Here is a 13,853-nt window from a genome sequence, read left to right as displayed (position 1 = left end):
AAAGAAATAAAAATAAATGGGGTTATAACAAACAACTTACGATAAGCAGATAATTCCGTTCTACTGGCAGATAACCTTTAATGTTCAAAAACTCCTAGATGCAAACGTTACGGTGTTAAACTTGACATCAAAAAGATCAAAATTATGGCTGTAACTAAAAAACCGAAAGAAAGAAAGAAAGTAAACTTGAAAGGGTCAAGAAGATTTAATATCACTGGAGATAAAATCCAGAATTGAACAAGTAAGAGCAAGGTTCACACGTATAAGGAAAGTGGTGTGCGTACCCGATGTTATGTGTTCTCAATCCTGTTGTATGGAGTAGAATCTTGCACTCTCACAGAGACTAACTTAAAAATGCTGGAAACTTTTGAAATATGTATGTACATCACTAACATAGAAGTCATTCATGAACAGAATGAAAAGAAAAAAAGAAAAAGAAATCATTGCTAACATCAAGATTAAGAAACTCCCATATTTCGGTCATGTTATGAAACATACTGAAACATCCAACAGGAACAAGAAGAATATCTTGGCTGGAAAACCTACAGTGGCTCGGACAATCAATTAATATGCTGACATTCGGTAAAAAACGGATATGGCAGATCAAGAAGAAACATCCAAACAACATAGTTTTCCGTCTTTTCAATCCACACGAGATCATTTAAATATTAAGGGCTGTAACGGTTAAACACAGTCAGTTCGAGTGAAGCAGTTTTCATTTTACGTATTTCTTAGCCTTACCAGTATGCACTCCTCGAGGTTCTTCGCGGGACTCCAATGGAACATTCCCGTGCTGTCATATTTCATTTCAGTCTTTTCAAAGTCGAAATCTTTCGCCTGGTCGTCGGCCAGGCCCACCGGCAGCGCGACGCCGTTGTTGTTTTGGTTCGTGCCCCCACTACTCCTGCTCGTCGGCCTAAAACGCAGCCGATAGGTTTCGCGAGTGTCGACGTAATGCGCAGATTGGTTCAGTTCAAGCGCGTTCTACACGCCGTCTACGTAATCGTCTAGCGATCTGGATTTTTGCAAGAATCGCATGCACTTACGTCGAAATGACGGGCCGACCAATCGGTAGCGTTCTCACTTTTAAATATATCCTGACATGAAAACAAACTCAAATATTATTTGATCCTGTTGACGGATCGATAGGTTCTTAAAATTCTTTAAAAACTCCTCGAATTAATTTTTTTTCCAGTTTCGTGCAAAATTGTAGGCATCATGCCTCATAAACAGTTTCCTTTCCATTTTAATATGGTGTCTGAATATTTGATTTTGTCAAATTTCATGTCATTGTATATTGCAGCGCGGCCGTTTGGTCGATGACGTGAAACATGCTGTGTAGTTGGAATTCGTGTGATGTTCGTTTTTTTTTTATTGTTCGGATCGTCTAAATTTTACGCGATGTCGGGAGGTTTACCTATACGGAAAAAATTCAAAAGTTTGGGTCATCTATCAGCAGCTAGCGGGTTGATTAATTTGCAACGAAAGCACTGCAGAAAAGGGGTACATGAAGTGTTACTTTCATTTTAATCTGACCACTTTTCAAAGGCCACATTTTTTCGTGTTACGCTGTTAAACTGTCCAATTCCAAAATTATTTTACATATTTGAAACAAATGAATCGTTACATTTTTGGATCAACATATTTACATATTTAGAATACCCTAAAATACTATATATTTTATGGTCTTTTAAAAGTCGAACAAATTAAAATCATAACAGGTTGATACCTTGGGTGTATAAGCGAGAATACTACAGCCCAGTTCATCTACATCCCAGTACCTCAACTTGCGGAAAATAGGGGTCTCTGAAACTATTTGGGTATTCAAGGATAGTGCCTTTACTATTACTACTTAAACGACGGATGAACTGGAAGGACTGTTTCCAAAGCAACGTTAAAGATGTAAACAACTTAATATACATAAGGCCGGTTCTAAAACATGGGGCGAAATTTATGTAAAATCGTATTATCGTCTAATTAACCTTAATATTCCTTAAAAAAGTAAAGGAAATGAATTTTAACAAACAATCGAAACAAGTTATTTTGGATTTTCGAAATTCGTTTATAATTTGAAGTTGTTGAATTCTTTTGGTTTTGTTATTTATATATTCGCGCCGCAAGTTTTAGAAACACGCCGCCCAGTGAAGTGTGGGGGTAAATACAAAGTGTCCTGGTGTTAAGTATTAGCTGTAGAGGAGTGTGTTACGCAGACCATTCAAGAACGGAACAATATAAAGACTCATGCGACTACCGTCAACAATATTTACGTTAGCGAGTGCTCAATCGTTTAACTGACAAATGCGAAAGGGCGAACCGACCAGTGCCATCGCGCGTGGGCGTTTCCCGTTTATTAAAGCCGATCGCATTCGCTGACGCGTGCGCGTGTCATCTATTATAACAACGTGATTTGGTCGAGCAACATCAAGATGGAGGGGAGGCGTAAAAGTAAACAGCTATATAAAGCGTACATGAGTTTTTTGACTTCATAGGCCAGGTGATAGCCGGCATAATTCGTAGTTTCTTGCTCCGGCGGTCTGGAACATATATATAGCACACTGCTGATAGAACGCCACATAACATACGTTTTATAATATCTATACCGTGTAGAAAAACAAACACGACGGCAAGGCGGGTTTGAGAAATTTTAAATTTCTTTACCCTTTGGAAGGTGTCGATTAATTAATTAAAACGTAGTGCTCGACAAGGGAACAAATTAGGTGCTTTGTTGTTATGTTACGTATTTTTTCATTTTCGATTTTGCTTAGTTTACGTATTTAAAAAAAAAACGCGATCTCACATTAGCAGCTGATCCAAGGTTTCAATGAATAGCGAAAATTAAGAATATTTTGTATTATGTCGGTTATGTAACTAATCAGCTTTTAACTTACTGACTTTATCGTGTGTTGGCCATAATTTTTTTTTTACACACTGTGTTTATTCGTCAAAGCTGCAACCTCGTGTTTAATGATTTCGAAAAATGTGACGTCAAATGAAACGTACCTGGAGTTGTAATTCGGTGACCCAACGTTATCCACAGCGTTCCGCGTGATGTTAGGTTTCACCTTGTTCACTTGCTTCGTTGAATTGACCATGTTCATCGACGGGAGTGTGCTGTTCCTGTGGTTCCTTTGGGCTACTGCAAAACACGCGCCGTTAGAGTCAATCCGAATATTCGTCCCATCGAGGTCAAGGACAATCTGAAGTAGTTTAGAAGCGCTTTTTTCGACGTCATAAATCGGATCAAGCAAGCCACGCCCACAAGTATTAGCGTATAAAAGCTGGTGATAATCGAATATCGCGATTGCAGATCGCAGAAGTATCTTTGTGCAGCTATATGGCAACTACAATGATCGAGAATGAGCGCGAAAGTTTGGCGAACCCCTTGATACTTGAACCCTTGGTTGCAGATATATTTTGTATAAGTGAAATACTTTTTTGTAGTAGGTATACTTCTATGCGGTTCTTAAAAAATGAATAGCTATACGTCTTGATTTGTTTTTCGTATAATACATATATATGAAGGGCAGACACAAAAAACGTTCCAATCATCATTTTTAACATTTTTAGGTTGAAGCGACAAAACAAATTGTCTCAATCATATCAAAATTTATCGCGTATGACACTCGAACTCACTCGGGTATTCAGTTTAGAAAGAACCCTAAATAATATTACTAAACTCATTCAACCAGACGTCGGAATGAAAGTTATCAAACTCAAAAACCTATGTATGTTCCTACAACGGTTACCCATAAGCTAACAGATGTCGCTGAAATGTCGATTATGAAAATAGAAATGGACCCTCATCGATCGGACCCTTCATATTACAGTGCTGTATTATACGCGTCGCCAGTTTGATATACCCTTTTGTACATAGAATGCATGCGTGCGGGGGATAAGAACAAACACATCGAAATTATATACATTGGTATGTGCGCGAATGTGTGAGACTTACAAATAAAATTGTCATGGCGATTCAAGTCACCTGAAATCAGAAACAAAACCAATTAGGCGGCATTTCACTGCCGATACAGGCGAATAATCTCTACCTCAGCGCGGCTAACCCGAACCTATATAGTAATCGAGACTAGCAAGCTACATGTAACTATACGGCGTAGCCCGCGATGATCTAAGATCGCTATATAAAACTAAAATAAGGATGATGGATATCGCTAAGGTCAGAGTTTCTCAAGAATCGGTCGGATTTCGATGACCAAACGAAAAACAACTGGCAAAGTAACGTAAACGGATGGATGATCGCGGATTCGTTTGCTATAGCGATAAACCGCGAAAAATGACAAAAACAAAACGTAAACAAGGCACTATAAAGGGGTGCTCTTGGATAATACGGAAGCGAACGTGATGTGACTTAAGAAGAATTGAGAACAAAATACCTCGAACATGAACCTTCTTGGGCAACTCTGGTGGTGTGAAAGTAGGAGGAGGATGATGGTCATCTGTAAACCATAAACCAATCTCGCATTCAACTATTAATCGGGAACCTAACTTCTATTTCATCTAAACTACGATCTTTCGGTATACTAAACGCTTTTACATTTACACAACATCGACAGTTTTTTCTTCATCATATATTGCTCATTTATAGCAGCGGGTCAACCGATCGCCGCAAAGTGGGTAAGGCCCACTTCATTTACTGCGATTGGTTGACCGTTAATACTGTTACTCCGCATAAATTTTAACGTCTAGGAAAATACATTCATGCAAAAATTGCAGTATATCAATAAACGTGGTCATGCAACATACGAAATATTTGGTGTGGACATGCTCTAACATCCAAACAAAGTACACAGAAAAAGTGGACGAAAGTACGGACACCGGAAGGTAAAACTTAACGCGAACTATATCGTGACGTCGACATTTTTTTATTTGCCGCGTTACCGGACGAAATTTGATAGCGGCTCTTTTCCCGATCGAAGAAGATCTCGTTTTCGAAAATAGACGTGTGACGTCGTAAATGTGTGTTGTGACACAGAAACAAATAAAGTCGTCATACGTACTTGAACGGCCTACCAATTGTATGGCCCTGACCCCTTTCCTGAACGTCGATACTGCGTATAACGAATCAAAAGTATTATTTTTTAATGTAGATAATCCACTTTATTTGCGGGAAATTGGTCACAACATTACAGTATGTTTTAGCGACAGAAAATAAGGATACGGAACCATCCCGTTTATAGCAAACAAGGTGCACAAGGTGTACCAAGCTTAAGTCTCATTTTTAATCTGACTTGTTGAGACCACCGCTTCAAACACACCAAGTACAACACTGATCTTTATTATCTGTCACGCGATATCTCATCGAATTTTCTAAAATCTCTGGCGATAATACAGATGGGCAAATCAAAATTTATGTAGCTCAATTAGCGCGTTAAGACGCTTCAAAAATGGTTATACTGATCCGATCTAGCTCGATACCCGATGCTGGTACAACCATATAGCACACCGTCGCCAAAATACACAATCGAACGTTTCTGCATTGCCATCTGCAAAGCGTGGTTATGACTAGCTAACAATAATCCGTAACGTCTAACGTCTGGCTAAGCATGTCACTGTAGCAGAGTGCACTTTTCAGTTTTTGTATATTTTCGTTCAACGACGTTATCTCACGAATGCCGACACATTTTCACGAAACGACTTTCGTTAGGTCATATTGTTATGTATAATGTGGTAAAAGTGGTATTAGAGAAATCTGTTGCGTGGTCGTCTAACGGAAACGTTCCATCCACAGGAAAAATATTTCGAAACATCCAGTTGGAATAAAAATTGATATAAATATACGAAACACATATACAAGGTGTTTTTCAAATAAAAGTTCAAAATACTGGAGGTTATTCTTTGAGTGATTTATTCGGTTATGCAATTATTTTTTTTTCAAGATAGAACCACAAAATCGTTTTTAATAAAAATCTTAATGTTCCTCTAGTCGACTTTGTTGACGCTGGCTATCACTAAAACTTTTTTCTAAAGGTATGCTTTGTTTTTAATGCAATGTCATCGTTATTTAGGTTTAGCGGTTGGTCAACAAAGGGAAACTTTACTTTAGAGATTTTGTTTGGGCTCGAAATGGAAAGTTTCCGGCGACCATTAGTAAAGTGTGCGTTTAGTATAGATTTACCTCAAAGAAAAAAATGCATTCGTTCGTATATACCGCGGCTGTTAGTCGTTAATTTGAAAAAAATACGCCTAAACCAAACGAAAAAAAAAGTTCGAACGACATCGATCGAGAAGCACGAAGCGTGGCATTTAAAGGGTGGCCTACCATCGATAATTCTTTGGTAAGAGTTAAGGCCGTGTTTGACCATACCCGTTTGCATCATGATCATTCCGACATCTGCAAGAAAAAAATCAAAAAAACCAAAAAACAAAGATGCCGATCTTCGCTGTGGAAGAACACACAAAAAAATATTGAAGTACTGAAAATTACACACAAGTTAACGGACGAAGGGGGGGATGGTTGTTTTATCAGAGTCGCTAAACCACTTGAAAAAAATGTATACCTAGTTGTATCTTCTATGCATTGTCAGTAGTAGTCCAAATACTTTGATATCTTACTTCCATGTTCTTGAAATAAGCCAACGTAGTAATAAGCAAAAGTTGTTTTCTGAACGTGATTTGAAATTATTTACATTTCCAATTTCTCGAAGTCTTGTATTGTTATGTTCTTAAAACGTTTTTGTTATTCTTTTGTTAATATAAATAATATTTGGATCTTTCCCGTGGTTCAACGTCTTTGATATGTGAGCAACGGTTAAATATTATTCACAAGGACGAAAAAATACTGGTGGAGTATTCTCGGGACCCAGTTTCTCAAGGAAATCACGTTTCAAAAAAAAATTTTTTTTTAGGTGGGGCGGGAATTCGGGCAATTTATTCCTAGCCATGCATAAGATGTGCAAAAGGGTACAGAATGTGTATAAATATAATGTACATTCCGGTACGCAGGCATTTCCAGCGAAATCGTCAGCCTTTCAAAAATCTCCGAAAGAAATTCGTTAAAAGAAAAACGATCTGCCGTCACGGAGATCGGTTGGTGCAAAAAAAAAAGATGAAAAATCTATCGTAAGAATAGATATAAACTGGGTAACGTTAGTTTCGTTAAATCTACTGAAAGCCTTGAGAGAAAGATTAGGAGTTCAAAAGAAACCAGGTCGCGATGACGTAAACAAAAGCACGATACAAACTTTATACAGCCGGTCTTCAATGTGGCAAAATTTAAATTTCGGCATTTGAGAAAGTGGGGGCGGGGCGGGATGGAAGTTGCACTAAATTACAAAATGTCTCCGCGACGCCCCGAAAGATGCAAATACACGACGTACCGGTTGCATTTTTCTGGGCGCCTGTGTAAAAAGTAAAAACAAAAAAAAATCGTCAACATTATAATAGGGATAAAAACGATATTCGCAGGCAAAATTTAGACAGATCTAGAGTCGCTGTATAGATCATAAATTACCTAAATCGTAGGACCAGTTTCGTTGTTGGGTGGCCACTAAAAGTCACCATAAGTGTTACTCAGAAACATAATTCCGTTAACGGAACCGAAAACAATGACAAGTAAATTTCACTAACGCAATCGGTGACGTGCCTGTAAAGGGTCGAACAACAATTTCTTTGGTTAAGCTGAACTTGACATGTGAAATTGCCCGGTGGACGAAATGATGGCGAAGTTAAGTATTACAACTACTTAAGGACCCGCATCGTGGTCGTAATAGAATAATAGAGTGTTTTTATGGTTATTAAGAGGTCTTAGTTTTTCCAGGCATGAATACCCAAGGAAAAATAAAGGAATAACGGAAGCATGTATACAGGCCATAGTAGTTTATTTTATAGAAAAAATTTCAAATACAAAAGGTTTTTTATTTAAATGTGCTGCACAGGATAAAAATTTTTGCCATTATACAGGGTATTTCATTGATTTTTAATAGCAAAAGGCATATAGTCGATGTAGAATTAGATTGTGCGTCATTCCACATAACAAAATTTGAAAAAAATAAATTTTACAATTGTAAAAACGATGTAATTGGTTAGTAGATAGTTAGTAATTATGAGGCTTAGTAAACACGAAGTGTTCCATTTAAAGTACGGAATCTGAGTGCTATGAGGTACCCTGTATAATAATAACTATCCATACAAACAATATTTGCATTTAAAATTTTTGGATAAAATAACTTCGCACGGAGATGTAAAAGAATCCCGTCAGTAGAGTTTATTTTGTGCCCCTTCACAGGCACTTCTATAAAATTTCCGAAACTTCAAAGAGAAAATGGAAACAACGTGTTACGTATGTGTGTGAGTGTAGATATGTGTGTAAGTAGAACGATTAAATCTGGCTAGAGAATAAACCTGATATGTTTACAATAATTAAGACGCGTGTTTGAAAAAAATCTGTATAACTCACAATTTTTACACTTGCACTTCTTGATCAACGTTTCGTCCTTGATGTCGTCGTGGCAGGCCTTACAGTAGAACCACGCCCTAAAATAATGGATCAAAGAAAAGTAGATGGCGCTTGTAAATCTCCTAATTTACCTCTTAACTTCATCGGCAGATTGGGCGATAAAAAACCCTTGGGTGTTTGCGACTATTTTAGCACCGCGGGGGTTTATCGAGATTTTCGTATCCGCCCCCTCCACCCCCTTGACCTCTATGGCCAACAGAAGGAGCTTTAGTTTGGTGAAACACAATCTGAAAACGGCAGACCGTCAGTTTATCCGATGGGGGTCAGAAAAATACTTTGGATGCAACTATACTATACTCCATCTAGTTTTGTTCAGAATCGACGCGTTAGCGTTTCTAGGAGGTTTTAAAAAACACATAGTGCGTTTAGAGATAGCTAAAGCTCTTGCCTATAAAAATGTTTTTAAAATAAATTGGTAAAAAACTGTATCAAAAGGTTTTTTTTGTAACCTGTTCCAAATTTTGATTGACTACTTAAATTAAAACTTACTAACTACCGACTATCAAACATGATCAACTATTTATAAAAAAGTACTAGTTTTATAATTAACACTGCATGTAAGTTGTCTACATCAGTGTCCAACACTGGTAATAAAAAATGGTGTACAATTGTAGTTTTTTTAGTGTAAATAGATATAGTAAGTTTTATTCATCAATTTCAAATACTAGTCATAAAAGAGGCTGTTTATTTGTACACTATGTTCATCTAAATAAGCATATTAATTTCAGTAAATAGAGAATGAGATTAATAAAAAACTGAGCTGCATTGTATTTTATTTTACTGTAAGCAAAGAATTGAAGTTCTGTAAGTCAACTATGACTATTTGCATATTATAAATAAGAAATGATATTCTGTTGTGCATTATTTAACAGCAAGGAAAGACTTTAAGTTGTGTAAGTTAATTTTATTGTAAATAAACACAGTGATGGGCTATTGTGTATTATTTTACTGTAAGTAAAGAGTTTAGGTTCTGTAAGTTATTACCAACATTTTTCATAAAAAACTATGTGTACATTATTTTATTGTAAGTAAATACAGTTTATTTAAATCAATAGATAAATGTGTTATTGTGCATTATTTCACTATAGGTAAAGACTGTAAGTCAAACTCAAACACCAATCATAAACAATCGTATGTAAGTGAATATCGTTTTAATATAAATAAACAAAGTAAGTTTTGTAAATCATGAAGTCATACGTAAACTTAGACGAAACCACCAAGCATGCAAAGCAACACCAGCGACCAGAAAGTGTATTTATAAAAGCAGAGCAAGCGGGGTGACAATACAAAAAAATATAACGCCAATTTTTTTTGGCACGGTATCATTTTTGGGTCGCGCAAAAACGCCCGAACAATTCGCTTCGTCCCCCTAAAAGGTCAATCCAAAAAAAAGGAACCACCAAAAACACAAAATCATCTAATCTATGAGTATGTAGGCCGGGTATATATCTAATTTTCAAACTACACCGAGTTTAGTCGTTTATAATACACAACATTAGTAGGTTATAACCAGTTGCGTGTTATAAAGTCTACTGGAGCTCTTACTCGCTGGCCTGGGGGAAAGACATGCCCGTGAACGAGGGGGACAAAGTCTCAGTGTACATCTCGCACCCAGTCCCTTGTAGATAATCGTTCTGCCATACTTGTGTATCGGGAGACTGAAACACGAGGAGAGTGTGTCGCCCCCCCTCTCAATAAAATGAACACAAACGGTTCTCCCGTTAAATAAATAAATAAATAAACAAATAGACGAAACCAACAAACATCAACAGCAGATAATACACAAAAGCTTGCCGAAAATAATCATAACGATCGGATGGTACTGAACATCTTTCAGCTTGGAAAAAGTAAAAAAAAATGGTGTTCGCTGCGTGATGCCGATCTTATATAGACGTCGCCGTATTCTTCCGATTTGACTGATTTATTTACAGTTGAAGTTCTACACAACACGATAGCCGGATTAAATGCCAGTCTTACGGAGTATTAAGAAGTACATAATATATTACAGTTTACTTACATGGTGATAGTGAAACTATTGTAACGTGATAAATTATAACGACAAGTTAAAAACAATAAAAAGAATTTTATAATAACTATAGACTTTTGTGGCTCTCTATTTGGGGTTTAGTAAAAAAGTAAAAGTAAAAATTTGTCTATTTTTATTTTCGTTATATGTGTTGCATAAAATCGAAACACATACATTTTGAATATGTTTTCAGTAACGCAGGGTGTTCGGCAAAAGCGTGGCAATACAAAAACATGTTTTCTTAAATGATAATTCCAATTGTTTTTGAATTTTACGGCGCCTAATTATTGGGAGAAAAGTAGAAAAAATTTCAAAAAATATGCTGGAAAAACTTGCTTCTATAGGTATATGGAAATCTTAACAAAAGTGGTAGAAGGGCGATCGCTAAAAACGATAAAGTAGTTAGTTACAGGATGTTCTGTGTAAAAAATCGAGGTTAAATTAGTTTAATCACTAATTGTGATTTGCAAAAATTTATATATTTTTGTATTGACTTTTTAAAAAAAATTTTGATTCTTGTTTGAAGTTCAGACAGTTTTTTGAAAATGTACTATAGAAGAGTTTACTATGTAAATGTTTATGGAAAATTTGATTTCAATTAAAAACTTGGTAATTCGTTTTCTTCATTAAGCATAGTATAACTATAAAAATTAATTCGAGAAATATACCGTTCCAAAATTCTACGTTCATTAATGCATAAGCTTTTATCGGAGAAAAGCAAAAAAATTGTTGTTTGAAAAAAATATTAATGTTAGGAGTAAAACGTAAAGTAAACTGTAATACGCGGGCTTCTAATAGACAGTAAAATGACAAGAAAATAAGAAGTTGTTCGAAATGATGGGGAACTTGTACAGAGTATGATCGGGTGCAAAATTCTATATATATATATATATATATATATATATATATATATATATATATATATATATATATATATATATATATATATATATATATATATATATATATATATATATATATATATATATATATATATATATATAGTCATAGTTCGTTCAGAGAGTCGCTTTTGGTTAGACTTACTCGGCCGCGTGGGCAAACGGAATGCCAATAAACGACGAGCTCAGTGTTTCAGTGTACATTTCCATGCCGGTACCGCGTAAATAATCGTTGGTCCACACCTGCATTCCTGGCGACTAGAACCATTCGAAATATCTGTTCCCTAATTGCACTGTACAAAGGCACCGTGTTCAACGGCAGGGTAAAAATTCCCCCTGTTTGGTTTACCCCGTACATTTTTACCCTACCGATTCACGACGAAATTCTGCTGTTGATTACACACGAAAATGTCAATATCCGACAATGGATAAGTGACCAAACAAATCGCTACCACCAAAAAAGAAAGCGACGGTCGAAAAATTGTTTGCAATTAAATTAAAGGTAATTCCGGGAGATGGCCCAAATGGTTTTGACCTGATGGCAGCATTAAAACGGGGAGTTACCTAGAGCAAATTTGGTAAACCTTGAAATTATTGTAGAAAATTCTTATACATCCAATCATATTGTTAAACCATTATAATTCATTTTTGTGTAAAGAGGAACGATACAGAACTACCATATAAAATGATATAAATTGGTAATACCTAAGGGTAGATGTTAGATAGAGTTCTCTTAACGATATACCACTTTTTGTAACTTTGTAACTCTCAATAATTCCACAATTCCGTACGTACTTCGGTACTTCGTGCATACAAATGCTGAAAACTGACGGATTTATGTATGGTTTAATCGGTGAGATTCCTCGATTATTATTAGTCAATTAGTGAAAAATCTATTCCTACTTAAAATGTTAATTATTAATATAAAATGGCACACATGACACAGTAAGTTAGTCGGTAATTACTACTTACAAACACAAGACGGAACAGAAATAACTTCAAAGCTTCCAAGTCTAAGAAAATACTCCATTATAAATTAAGTATCTATATAAAATTTGCACTGCTGTCCTAGGAAAATATTTTAGATTATGATAAACCCTTATATTTGAAATCAGTTTAAGCTTTCTAATGTGTTTTTAATATAGGAAATCAACCTATCTAATGGGGAAATTCAACTTGAAATCGAGCTACCCCAAGTAGAGACTGTTTTAGGAAGATTTACAAAAAGCACACTAATATGAATTAATATAACAGTAAAGAAAATTTCCTTACTCTTAAAATATACCAGTCCGATTTACATCAGGCGGGTTTCGAAACTCATTTCGAAGTCAAAACCATAAAAGGTTGTAAACGGGGTATATCGTTAGGAGAACTCTACCAAGTATTTATAATTAATATATTAAAAATATTTTTCTTTTTATGTACTTACGTTCTTAATTTCCCTTAGACTTTTGTGCAATTTTGAGCAAGTAATAATAATAATCGCGTTTAGTCGTAATTTTCCTTGTCTTTATTTAATGGTTTTATCGGTCCCAAATTTTTGGGATAGACGACCCAAAGCAAGAAAGAACGAAAAAGAACAGAGAACGTCATAGAAGAGAAAAACATTGGAAAAAGAACAGTTGCAGTGTGATAAAAAAGATAATGTTACGATGTTTAAAAATATGTACCCTGTGTGGCAAAATATTTGTCATTTTATGAGAAATATATTTTTATGCTGATTTTTTGACTGTTTAAGGTTTGAATGCTACTTAAAAACAGGTGGACAGTAGCAGGAATATCCCTGTTTTGCATCTCCCATCCCCCGCAACAAATAATAAGATTCCTAACTAATCAAACTCTTAGTTTCGTCGCTTATAGACGGATGGCAGCACAAGCTAAATTACTTCTAGTGTGGGCCAATCTCGCGGACTTACTCTATATACAATTCAATTAATCAATCATCAGCAATCAACAATGTTCTTGACCAAAACGCAAAAAATTCTTCGATTTTGCGCGATCGGAACGAAATAAACCCCCTTACGGTTTTGAAGGATCGCATGGCGAACAAGTTGGCCATCATGGTCGAAAAACCGGGCGCCAGGCAGGACTGGGCTATAAATCCCAACTTGAGCTCGGCCAAACATATGACGTCGTCGCCCTGCTTCCAGTCCCACGATGGAATGTTAAGTAGATACGCCTGCGGGAGACAGAACCGACGCTTGGTCATCCGGCACGACTGCGCCGCTTATACGTATCGGCAAAATTGTTTTACTAAATGATTGTAGCAAAACGTTTTGTGATGATATGATCAATAATGCGCAAAATTATAGTAAAACAATTTCCGAGTCTACCAAATCCAAAGAAGGAAGACTATAAGAAAGGAATAAATCCCTAAAAGTCGTATTTTACAGTAAGATTTCGATATTGCAATTTGTGTGGTTATTTTACTAGAAGATTTATCTTCTTTTTAGCC

At 36.0% G+C, this 13,853-nt stretch overlaps 1 protein-coding gene across 1 annotated transcript in view; it reads right to left on the bottom strand.

The window, feature by feature from the left end:
- The window catches only part of LOC132700811 (calcium-activated potassium channel slowpoke), a 44,677-nt gene that overhangs the window by 7,803 nt on the left and 23,021 nt on the right, over positions 1-13,853 (bottom strand). The window contains exons 12-22 of the mRNA XM_060668359.1: positions 13,422-13,577; positions 10,019-10,131; positions 8,545-8,700; positions 8,414-8,490; positions 6,278-6,349; positions 5,016-5,066; positions 4,392-4,454; positions 3,953-3,982; positions 3,001-3,136; positions 2,469-2,534; positions 742-916 (exon numbers count right to left, since the gene is read on the bottom strand). Coding sequence (XP_060524342.1) covers positions 742-916; positions 2,469-2,534; positions 3,001-3,136; positions 3,953-3,982; positions 4,392-4,454; positions 5,016-5,066; positions 6,278-6,349; positions 8,414-8,490; positions 8,545-8,700; positions 10,019-10,131; positions 13,422-13,577 — 1,095 coding nt within the window. The remainder of the gene's footprint in view (positions 1-741; positions 917-2,468; positions 2,535-3,000; positions 3,137-3,952; positions 3,983-4,391; positions 4,455-5,015; positions 5,067-6,277; positions 6,350-8,413; positions 8,491-8,544; positions 8,701-10,018; positions 10,132-13,421; positions 13,578-13,853) is intronic.

This window comes from Cylas formicarius, unplaced genomic scaffold (genome assembly GCF_029955315.1).
Source record: "Cylas formicarius isolate icCylForm1 unplaced genomic scaffold, icCylForm1.1 PGA_scaffold_4__25_contigs__length_36172078, whole genome shotgun sequence".
NCBI classification, from domain to species: domain Eukaryota; kingdom Metazoa; phylum Arthropoda; class Insecta; order Coleoptera; family Brentidae; genus Cylas; species Cylas formicarius.
This window is presented reverse-complemented; position numbering and strand designations above follow the sequence as displayed.